At 42.1% G+C, this 12,570-nt stretch overlaps 1 protein-coding gene across 1 annotated transcript in view; it reads left to right on the forward strand.

Moving 5' to 3' along the window:
• LOC143285108 (uncharacterized) overlaps positions 1 to 4,067 on the forward strand; it is a 27,779-nt gene extending 23,712 nt beyond the window's left edge. Inside the window, exons 5-6 of the mRNA XM_076592321.1 lie at positions 1,877 to 2,018; positions 3,265 to 4,067. Coding sequence (XP_076448436.1) covers positions 1,877 to 2,018; positions 3,265 to 3,484 — 362 coding nt within the window. The 3' untranslated portion in view covers positions 3,485 to 4,067. The remainder of the gene's footprint in view (positions 1 to 1,876; positions 2,019 to 3,264) is intronic.
• Positions 4,068 to 12,570: the final 8,503 nt, after the last annotated feature.

A 12,570-nucleotide genomic window follows, 5' to 3' on the forward strand; every position in this document is an offset into this window, starting at 1 on the left:
GCGGAGGGGACGGGGTGGAGTAGAGGGGGGGTATGGGGTTGGGTGTGGGGATGGTGGTGTGAGGGGGGTTGGGGGTGTGTGTGTGTGTGTGTGTGTGTGTGTGTGTGTGTGTGTGTGTGTGAATATGAATGAGAAATGACAGGAGCAATAGCCGAGTGGTTGAAACGTTGGACTTTCAATCCGAGGGTCCCGAGTTCGAATCTCGGTAACGCCGCCTGGTGGGTAAAAAGTGGAGATTTTTCCGATCTCTCAGGTCAACATAATGTGCAGACCTGCTAGTGCCTGAACCCCCTTCGTGTGTATACGCAAGCGGAAGATGAAATACGCACGTTAAAGATCCTGTAAATCCTTGTCAGCGTACGGTAGGTTATGGAAACAAGAACATACCCAGCATGCACACTCCCAAAAACGGAGTATGGCTGCCTATAAGGCGGGGTAAAAATTGGTCATACACGTAAAAGCCCACTCGTGTACATACGAGTGAACATGGGAGTTGCAGCCCACGAACGAAGAAGAGAGGAGAGAGAGAGAGAGAGAGAGAGAGAGAGAGAGAGAGAGAGAGTACTTCTCCTTGAACTTTATTCAGTTCAGCAATGACACAAATTACAGAACATCATAATCATTCGGATTTAGCCTTGTGTTTTGGGAACAACAGTTTTGCCTATTGATAGCAACAAAAAGAAGGGAAAAAAAGAAGAAAAAAAAAAGAAAGAAAAAAAGGCTTGTTATTGTGTGTGTTGCTTGTTTGCTCGAGTGGGGGCTTTTCTTGGGACATCACTCGTTTCGCGTGTATGGCGTGTGTGAAAAGATCTATGTGCGTAATCAGTTTTTCAATACCATCACGGGGTACATGAAATAAACTTCTTGCCTTGCCTTGCCTTGCCTTGCCTTGCCTTGCCTTGCTTTGCTTTGCCTTGCTTTGCCTTGCCTTGCCTTGCCTTGCTTTGCCTTGCCTTGCCTTGCCTTGCCTTGCTTTGCTTTGCCTTGCCTTGCCTTGCCTTGCCTTGCTTTGTCTTGCCTTGCCTTGCCTTGCCTTGCTTTGCCTTGCTTTGCCTTGTCTTGCTTTGCTGTGGAATGGATTTTTTTGGGGGGGCGGGGCGCGGGGGGCGGGGGGGTGAATGGGGGGGGGGGTGGAGTTTGTTCTTTTCGTTTTGTTTTGGGGTTTTTTTTTGTTTTTGTTTTTTTTAACGCTGACTTTGTATTCAAGTTGAGATGTTTGGTTAGTTTACTGTAAAGGTGTTAATTTCACTGTTTGTAATTTTATGGGGTTTTTTCTGTCTTGCTTGGTTTCACCTTTGTTTTTTGTTTTTTCATATAGTATTTCTAAACTGACTTTTTTTGTTTAAAATGTTGAGCAAGTATGTGTATGCAAAGTGTGTGCGTGGATGCTCACACCATACCCCTTTTAAATGCATTTTTAATGTTTGTATTCTGACCACGTGTGAATTTCTCTTTGGAGGTAATAAACTTGACTTGACTTGCCTTGCTTTGCCTTGCCTTGCCCTGCCCTTCCTTGCCCTGCCCTGCCCTGCCCTGCTTTGTCCTGCCCTACCTTGCCCTGTCCTGCCTTGCCTTGCCTAGCCTTAACCTGTCTTGCCTTACCCTGCCCTGCCTTGCCTTGCCTTGCCCTGCCCTGCCCTGTTCTGCCCTGCCCTGCCCTGCCCTGCCCTGCCCTGCCCTGTCCTGCTCTGCCCTGCCTGGCCTGTCCTGCCCTGCCCTGCCCTGCATTGCCCTGCCCTGCCCTGCCCTGCCTGCCCTGCCCTGCCCTGTCCTGCCCTGCCCTGCCCTGCCCTGCCTTGCCCTGCCCTGCCCTGCCCTGCCTTGCCCTGCCTTGATCACATGTATGATTCATTATTTTTCTGTCCTTCACCACCAGTGTTCCAGAGAAATTTTGAATGCCTGTCTCGCTCCACCAACTCTGTGATGACGTGCTACCTGATGCGGACACACACCTTCCGCATGCAGATGGCCTTCACCAGCCCTAATGACCACGCCAAGCTCAGGAAAGTCACGTGCGAGTAAGTCTCTTTTTCTTCTATTTTGGGGGGTGGGGTGGGGGCGTGGGGGGGTGTGTGTGGAGGAGGAGGCTTCTGTCTCCGATTCTGCCTGTGTGTGTGTGTGTGTGTGTGTGTGTGTGTGTGTGTGTGTGTGTGCCTGTGCCTGTGTATCTGTGTGTGTGTGTGTGTGTGTGTGTGTGTGTGTGTCTGTCTCTAGTAGTATTTACCAACACTATTATCGTCGTGACATGTCGTTATTGTTGTTTGTGTTGTCACAAGGACAGATTGGAAGACTAGGCAATGCCTGAAATCTTTATCCTTGAGTAATAAAGGTTTTGAATCTCTCTCTCTCTCTGTCTCTGTCTCTGTCTCTCTCTGTCTCTCTCTCTCTCTCTGTCTCTACAAATACAGCACATGTTAAGACGGAAGGTCTTAAGGTTAAAGAAAGGAAGGTTGCAGTATGGTTAAGACGCTCATCTGCCAATACAGACAGTCCGTGATGGTAAGGGTTCGAATCCCACTCTCGCCCTTTCTTCCACGTTTGACTGGAAAATCAAAACTGAGCGTATGGTCATTCCGATGAGACAATAAACCGAGGTCGCTTGTGCAGCACGCACTTGACGCGCTGAAAAAGAACCCTTGGCAACGAGAGTGTTGTTGTCCTCTTGTGAAATTCTGTTGTAGAAATCCACTCTGATAGGTACACACACACACACACACACACACACACACACATATATATAATGCCTGACTAAGAGCGCTGGGTTATGCTGCTGGTCAGGCATCTGCCAAGCAGATGTGGTTTAGAGTATATGGATTTGTCCGAACGCTATGACTCCTCGTTTTGTAACTGAACTGAGCCTCTTCTTCTTCTTCTTCTTCTTCTTCTTCGGTGGCTGTATTAGAATATTTCTGTCCCTTTTCTTTCTCCCTTTGTATTTTTTCTCTCCCAAGTGCGTGAGCAGTGAGTGTGTATGTGTGATCTTGATAGTGGTCTATGGATATATATATATATTCCTTTCCCCCAACCCGCTTTGTTTTTTCTCGATTTAGTACTTTGATTTTTTTTCTTGTACTTGATATTTGCTTGAGTGTGTGTGTGTTTGTGGTTGGCGTTTTTATGGTAAGGGCTGGGTGGGGAAAAACAAACAAACATGTAAATTGCTTATTTCATTTTCCTGGTTGAAATAAAATTTCGTTTTGTTTCTTTTCTTCTTCTTCTGGTTAAAAGCGAAATCTCCTCACTTTGTTGACCTGTGTGTCGCAGCTTTGCCGAGGGGATCGTCAAGTGTCTGCGGGGTCCTCTGTGGACGCAGTGCTCCAGGGAGATGGGGCAGAGGGTGTCTGAGACCATGTTCCTCCTGCTGCCTCCATTCTGCCTCGCTGACAGCTACATCACCCCCTCCCCCTACCCGCCCTCTTCCCCCACAGCCACTGCCACCACCACCACCACCACCCAGTCTGACGACACTGAGAAGACGCCTTGATCAAGTGAAGGCGATACAGAATGCAGGGAGAGCATTCCCGAGGTGCGACTGTATTAGATTCCCTTGGAGTTTCGTGTACATACTGATCGTGTCATGTATCCAAATTATTATGCGAGGAGATTTTAAACATTGAACGAGACCGAACAAATACTGGATTAAAAAAAAAAAGTTCTTAATTTACATCCTTAACATAATCTTGATATTTATTTAGACATCAATTAATTTTGATGACGCCTATTTCGTATTTCGTGATATTATGCACAACGAACTGGAAGTGTTTCATAGTATTGTTTTTATTGTGTCATATAAACCTTAGGGTTTCACGACAATAAGTATTCTGTTCTATTATGTTCTGTTTTCGCTCCTGAAGCATATATATATATATATATATATATTATAAAGGTATCTAACTTAATGCCAGTGTTGCAGAGCAAGACTTGATCTGAGTTGTGTGCACTTTTGTAAAAGTATTAGTTACTGTTCCTGTTTGGTGCTGGATTTGTTTGTGCATTGTTGTGTTTTTGTTTGTTTGATTGTTTTGCTGTGTGTGTGTGTGTGTGTGTGTGTGTGTTTTCTCAAGGCCTGACTAGGGTTGCGCTGCTGGTCAGGCATCTGCTTGGCAGATGTGGTGTAGCGTATATGGATTTGTCCGAACGCAGTGACGTCTCCTTGGGCTACTGAAACTGAAACTGAAACTGTGTGTATGCGCGCGCATGCATTCACATGTGAACTGTGTGTATAGGTAGGCTACTCAGATTTCAGTGGAAATCAGTCCTAAAGGTGTAATCTTGGCTTTAGATTTTAAACCATCCTTTGTCCAGAATTTGAATTTTACGTTGAAAAAGAAATCACTTCACATCGCATTACTACAGAACTGTGAATATGTTTCTATGCATGCCTTGATGTGCCTGTTTCTCTAGTTAAAAAAACAGTTGTTTCAGTTTCCCGTCATGTTTTGATGACAATGTAAAGTGAATTTTCATGCGGAATTTTAGAAGAGGATTTTAGCAAAAACAGTTGGACTGCTATTTATGACACACAGCCCAATAGGCAACCTGTTGTGAATACGTATCTGTCAGTCGGTCTGTATGTCTTTCTCTGTATTAAAAAAAAAAAAATCTTATCTATCTGTTACCTCTCTCTCTATCCCTCCCTTCCTCCTCTCTCTCTCTCTCTCTCCCTCCCTCTCTCTCCCTCCCTCTCTCTCCCTCTCTGTCTCTCCCTCTCTCTCCCTCTTTGTCTCTCTCTCTCTGTCTTTCTCTCCGTCTTTGTCTCTCTGTCTGTCTCTCACATCTTTCTTTGTCTTCTTTTTGCTTTGCTCTGATTTTCATCTTTCTTTTTTTTCTTCTTCTTTTTTCTTTTTTTGTTGTTGTAATTTTAGACTGTCAAAATGGTAATTACTTCTTCTTTGTCACAACACATTTCTCTGTGTGAAATTCTGGCTGCTCTCCGCAGGGAGAGCGCGTCGATACTTAGCCTATACAGCTCCAGCGCGCTCTTTTTTCTTTCTGTTTCTTTTTTTTTTTTTTCTGCCCGCAAGTGGACTTTTCCCACAAAATCAGGACATGTTACCCCTTTTTCGCCGTGTGTTCTTTTACGTGCATGCTACACACACACACACGGGACTCTCGGGTTATCGTCTCACCCGAAAGACTATCTTACAGACCACCACTCAATGTCTAATGGAAGGCGGAGAAAATACTAGCGAGTGTGAGGTTCGATCCCCGTGTGCTCAGATTATCTCCGGAGTTTCCTAGGCAGACGCATACTTTTTACCACGTGGCCACCATGCACTCACACAAAAAAATAATATCCTTGTATTATGTCACGACTAAAAAAAAAAAAAGTTTTCTACTTTGTTTGTTGTTTGTTTTAGGGCTAGAAGGAAGCATGAGGTAGCAATGTCAAAAAAAAAAAAAAAAGAAAAAAAAAAGAGGGCTGGGTTTAATAAGCCATCTTTTCAACGTTAAGTTTGTTCATGAGCTGCAACTCCAAGGTTAACTCGTATGTACAAGTGAACTTGTACGAGTACTACCGTTTTTTGTGGTTTTTTTGTTGTTTGTTTGTTTTTGGTTTTTTTTAAACCACGCCTTTTAGGCAGCCATACACCGTTTTCGGGGCTGCTGAAATCGCTCATTCGCCCCAACCCTGGTGTGATGTCAGCTTTGTGCGATGATGATCGTTGGTTCATCAGCCGGGTCCAGCGAAAACGCTCACGGAATGATGTCGCTGATTCGATGAAGTTTATGGTGTGTATATAATATGTACATATTTTGTTATTTACTGTATTATCGTGAATAATTGTTATTTCTTGTAATATTGCTAGTCATTACGTATAATCAACTTAATGTAGAAAAAAATGTATTCATTTTAATTTCTTATGAATTAAAGAAGAAAAAAACAACAACAAACAAACCCCCCAAAAACAACAACTGCGAATTGTTCCGAGTGTGTGTGTGTGTGTGTGTGTGTGTGTGTGTGTGTGTGTGTGTGTGTGTGTGTGTGTGTGTGTGTGTGTGTGCACTAACTTGCGTGCAAATGCATGTGTATATGTATACTAATTGCGAAAGGAATGGACAAAATTTGACAGGAAATTCCCTCGTTGCAGTGCTATTATTATCATTATTCTCTCTGTCTCTCTCTCAATCTGATGTGTGTATGGTGAACTAGATAGGTACCCATTTTCTGCTGAAAGTACAATTAAGATAATCCGGTACTGGTTCAAGCTACAAAAACAAAATCTTGCCAGACTGTCAAAACGAGCTTCTGAAATGTATAAAAACATAAATATCAAAAACGCAGAAAGTCAGATGGACAAGCGCCACTGGGTCAGCACGGTCAAGCATTACTGAGATATATATGGGTTTTCTGATGTTTAGTTGAACACATTCATACTAGTCATTAAACAACGCATAATAGACTGTTATAAACAAGACTGGTCAAATAAAGTTCTGAAAGTGATACATACTCCACATATCGCTGTTTTAAGTCATTGTCGCAACCAGAAAAATATATCTCAGACATTACTATCATCAAGTTTCGTACTGTCTTTGCTAAATTTAGGCTAGGCATAAGCGATAATTATAAACTTGCACATAAGATGCACAGAAAAATCAAACTTCTGCAATTTCTGTAAAGTTGTTGAAGACGAACGCCATTGTTTGTTAGTATGCCCAATGTATCAGTTAATCAGGAAAAACAAAACAAACAAAAAAAACAGAGTGAAAATTCTCAGAAACATAAATGAACACACAAACTTAGCGTTACTTTTACAAAATGAAAACAGCCTAATTACTCGCCCTATCTTTATGTATTACGCCTTAAAGAAGAGAGAAGAAGAAATGACAAAAAGACAAACGTAACTGCAGGAACTGTTACGAGCTAAAGTCTCCATTTGTCTACTTTTCAGTTAAGAAATTTTGTATCGCATCCCCCTTTTAGTTCTGGGTATTTTGTGTGTGGGCCTTCACCACACTGACTTGTCAGAGAAAAAAAAACTTCTTTGTCTACGTATATTTCAACTTCTTCAGTTGTAGGTACCTTGTCTAGATGCTGTCCCATCATGTCATAAGGCTATAAAGACCTCACATTTGATAATCATGCTTACACCTAGTGAGTGTTTTTCTTTTCTTTTGATTGCTGTTTTCTCAGTTTTTTGGGTTTTTTTTTTTACAACACTCTGTCCATGTTTACCTGTATTTGTTCAATAAAGAGTAAACACTTAAATTCGACACTTTGCATGATTATTTTTTAACATATTATTGAAGTTTTTTTCATGAGTTGGTTTGAAAATACTTTCTAGGTTTTGATTTATACCAGTTTCAATTTTTTTTACCCATTGTAAATTTTGAGGATTTCGCGCTACCCATTTTTTTATCATAAAAAAATCAAATAATTGAACAATTAAGAAAATATTATGACAAAATGAAGATAATGTCATTGTGCATCAAGTCCATATAACAGAAAATGTGTGCATGCACCACATGAACCACATACTCCATTTGTTAAATACATTGTTTGGCGGCCATTGTGATGAGTTCTCATAGCAGCGGGTATTCACAGAACTCTAAAATAACATATTTTATGATCCACAAGTGATAATACATCTGGCAGACAACAAAAGAATAGTTTAAGTTGGAGAGAGAAAAAGTCATTATTTGACTGTAGTGTCTGGCCTTACATGTATGTATGTACCTCCTTTGCAAACAGGCCAGTGGCCTTGCAGTAAAATGTTTCAGAGTTCTGAGTTCTCTGTCTGTCTGTCTGTCTGTCTGTCTCTCTCTCAAGAACCCCTACTTTCATTTCGACAGTTATGCTGTGTTTGGTATTATTTCATTCATTTATTCATTGTCTCTTCGTGTATTTACTCACTGTCTCTTCTCTCTGCGACCATGTGTGTGCAAATCTTACACAGGGCGGCAACCTCGACTTGCAGTTAACTTCAATGTAAAAAGAGTAACACGATAACTGAGAAAATTGTCGTCTGCGGAGTTCTGCAGCGGTAAGAGACAAATCAGTCATGAGTGTATATGACAGGGCCTGGGATCGACAAAGATGGAATGGTGGTCCAAGGCAAAGGGGAAAGCAAAAAGAGACATGGTCATACAGGAGAGCCAGAAGGAAGAGGATGATACAAGAGTCCAGAAGGCAGTCCAGCAAGTCCAGCAGGGACAGTGGACAACATGGGAAAATGCACTCCAAAGGAGCCTCAGCTGGAGCGACATGTGGAACATGGCCCCTCTGAGGATCAGATTCATCCTAAGATCTGTGCACGATCTCCTTCCCTCGAATACAAACTTGGTGAAATGGGGGAAAGCAGATGACCCTGTGTACCCACTCTGCCATGGCAAACAAACAGTGGAACATGTCCTCAGCTCATGCAAAGCGGCATTGAGCCAAGGACGGTATACATGGAGGCACAACCAAGTGCTAAAAGAAATTGCACACGTGGTGAGCACTGTCCAAGGAGCACCAACCCCACCAGAAGTTTCAGTAGAGTTCCGCTCTGCAGAAGGCAATAGGGTCTAGCCAGGAACAGCATCCAAAGTTTCCAAAGCATGGAAACGTGGGATGGTTGACGGTGCCGAAGATTGGGAATGCACAGTTGACCTACCAGAGGGGAAGAGACACCCAGAAATCATCAGCAAGAGCGGCATGAGGTCTGACAGTACTACACTCCCAGGCAACGAAACAAGCGATTCTGATTGAGCTCACTGTGCCATACGAAAGCAGAATGGAGGAAGCCTGCATCTACAAGACCGAGAAGTATGCTAGTCTAGCCAGCAGCCTGAGAGAATCTGGCTTCCAAGCCAAAGTCCTCGCCGTAGAGACTGGTGCAAGAGGGTTTGTGAGCGCATCTGCCTACAGCCTCATGAAACAGCTGTCGATTTCTGGCAGAGAGAGGACAAGGGCTCTCAAGACAATGGCAGAAGCAGCAGAAAAGAGTTCCAGCTGGATCTGGTCGAGGAGGAAATACAAGGGCATCCAGGAGTCATGACCTGGGTGCAGCCCGACCCCCTTAGAGTGAAAGGAGTTAAGGGCCGAAACACTTGTCTGACGGGGGCTCCTTCTCTGAAGACCTTGTACTGTCCAGCTCACTCTAGAGTTTCTTATCACATCACAAATCAGTCATGAGTGCAGATGAACCTGTTACTTTTACAGCTTTTAAGAAAACGTTGAAAGACTGGACGAATGTGAAGCTGTTGCAGGTAGTTTTTTTTCCTTACATGTACAAATTTTCTAAAGCAGCGTGTAGAGATACTGTTCCAGTAGAAAGCTGAACAAATACTGTTGCACGAAAAAAAAACCAACTCCCAAAATAGATTGTAAATACATGGGCTGGTGTGCCTACGTTAGCCAGAAAATCGTCATTAAAAGACTGGAAAGACCTCCCGTTACGAAACAAGGAAAGAGCAATGAGAAAGAGAAACGAAGAAAGAAAACTTAATAACCAGGCGTTTGTTAGAGATGTGTGTGGGTGTGTTTGTTTGGTTGGTTGTCGTGTTTTGTTGTTGTTGTTGTTGTTGTTGTTGTTTTTTGGGGGGTGGGTGGGGTGTTTTTGTTGTGTGTGTGTGTGTGTGTGTGTGTGTGTGTGTGTGTGTGTGTGTGTGTGTGTGTGTGCGTGTGTGTGTGTATGTGTGTGTGTGTGTGTATGCGTGCGTGTGTGCGTGTGTGTGTGTGTGGCAGCAGATGTGACCGTGCAGCGTATACTGATCAGTGCGCACGCTTGACACTGAAACTGAAGCTCACATGCACAATTTCCACGGAGGGCATGGACAAGGCTAAAAACTGCACTTCATAGTTTATACTGGTGAGTTATATCAGTTCAATACATAGGGACTAGTGGGCAGGCAAGTTCTATGTAGATTGTCTAGATACACAATTAATGATGTGCAGTGCCAGAAACATGAAGAGTTTGGTTGGCGACAAGATGGGGAAAACTAGGCAGGCTATCTCCCTGAAATGCAAATCGAACTCCTTGTACTGATTTTGCTATTCGAATGTGCTGTTCTGAGGGTCGAACTGGAATCAGTGGACGCCGCAATACAGTCGGAGATCGAAGTGCGTACATGGAATTGCTGGAGGTGTACAACCATGGATAGCCATTTGTCGCCAGATACTTGATAAATAAAATAAAATAAAAAATTAACACGGATTTGGCGCAGCGTATTGTGATCAGTTCACACTCTTTGACATCTTGAAACTGATACCACCATGGCAGAGACTTCGAAAACGGTGACAGGATTTCTCGTGACGACAACAAATCTTTCCAAATGTATGTCTATAATTTACAACACGTGGAAAGGGTCTAGACGTACAGTAGGTGCTGAGCCAACCTCCTTAGTGCAATCCTGGACATTGGGAACGACTTAAGCTTGGGGAACATCCAAAGCTAATGTGAAGGACTTTGCTGAATCCTGCCCTTCCCCCATCTCCTTGCAAACGGGGTTGTCGCCGCGTTAACATCAGGTCAGGTGTTTGTGTGTGTGTGACTGTACATAAATATATGCTTGTATGTATTATGTTTGTACAGTATCATTGTATGTATTTATGTATGCCTGTACTGGTGTATGCAAGCCTGTGTGTATGTATGTATTACATATGCATGAATGCATATGTACATAATGCGTGTGCATGTATACATTTCTGTACCAGTGTATGTATCATGCACGTGTTTTCACTCGTAAAACCATTCACACACACACACACACATACGCACACACACACACGCACGCACATACACACGCACACACACACACACACGAAAAACAAACAAAAACGAAACAAAAAAATAGTTATGAATTATCTCTCTCACACTCACTCCCAAACACACACACACACACACACACACACACACACACATGCTGCACTTAACACACACACACACACACACACGCGCGCGCGCACTTTACACGCCACCCACACCCAAAATGAACCAAAACACACACATGCTCAGAATGGGACAAAACATGCTTCAGTCAATACATCTGGAGCAGAGGCATACATTTACTATTTGGAGCCAGCAGTCGCTCCGATAATGGTGTACTGAACACAGTTCCCCACATCTCTTGTAACGGTATCCAAACAATGTTTGCGCATAAATCATCATAATCATCATTGTCCAGTATCAGACTTACCACAAGAGGCTGCACAATCCTTCAACATGCTGCCAAATGTATCTTTTCACGTTCATATCACTGGCAAATTTTTCCTTTCAGTTAATATTAAAAAAAAAAAAAAATTAAAGACCGCTTGAATTTTAGGTGATGGACACTGTTTTCCCCACCTTTTCAGATTTTCTACATTTTTGAAATAAGTGTTTTTCAGTACTTTATTAAAATACGTACATGAATAAGAGAGAAAAGTAAGAGCTGAAATCCTGAATGGAGAGGAGCGACAATTTTTTTGTTTGTTTGTTTTTTTTGATAAAATAAAGGGGGGAGGGGGAAGGGGGTTGGGGAAGGGGTGGCAGTGAGGTTGGAGGAAAACAAGAAGTGTGGAGGTAAGAGGAAAAAAAAAAAAGCCGAAGAAGAGGCAGGAGAGAAAAAGAAGAAGAAGAAAGGGAAAACGAGGATATCTTAAATGTTTCATGACCTACATATTGTGCAGTTGTTGTTTTGTTGTTGTTGTTGTTGTTGTTTTAGTAATTATGAAAAAAAATGAAGACCCTCACTCTCTCTCGTACACACACACACACACACACACACATACACACACACACTTTCTTATCGAACAAATATGAATAACTCAATAAACACAGTGGTCAATCACAAACAACAATGTTTTTATTGTTCTGACTTTGCATAGCATTTTCCTTTTAATGTAGTATTCTATTTTCACTTCAAGAACAGCTTGACATGAACCACAAAGACTGGTTGTTGTTGGGTTTTTTTAAGTGTTTCCACAAGGTATGTCTTTCTTTTTTTCAAAATTTCTTTAAGAAAAAAAAGAATATCACAGGAACATCATTAAAACATACAATGTAGTGGCTCTGATATGATTGGTGCCAACAATCTGACAAAGCGAGGGTAACCAACACACGAGGAAAATTGTAATGTACTAATTCCATAACAGTGTAAAAAGGAAAACAAAAAAAAGTTAACAATCTTATTACCAATAAACATTTTCTGCAACAAAAACCAGGTGAAAACTTTGAACCCATGCTTTTCTGTCTAACTGAACAAGGAAATGAGAAAAGTTAAAAGTGTGCTGCACAAAAAATCACACACAAAAAGAGGCTGAAAAAAAAACAAAAAAACAAAAAACAGGAAAGATCTCAAACTCCCAACTGAATTAAAGATATATACGCATGTAAGTATGAATGTGTATACAATCATACTGAATGCAGCCACTGTTCACGTAAAAAGGCAAAGGAATTTTCCTGGTGAAGTCCTAAGAGATGAAAATTAAACCTAAAGAACATTCATGAGGGGACAGCTGTCAGTGTGGTGTTAGTTCTTCATAATGGGTATACATTATGATATATATTATAGAGAGATAGGGCCTATCGAGACAGAGTTAGGATATATGAGATGCACACACACACACACACACACACACACACACACACACACACACACAAACAA

Source organism: Babylonia areolata, chromosome 8, assembly GCF_041734735.1.
Source record: "Babylonia areolata isolate BAREFJ2019XMU chromosome 8, ASM4173473v1, whole genome shotgun sequence".
Lineage (NCBI taxonomy): Eukaryota > Metazoa > Mollusca > Gastropoda > Neogastropoda > Buccinidae > Babylonia > Babylonia areolata.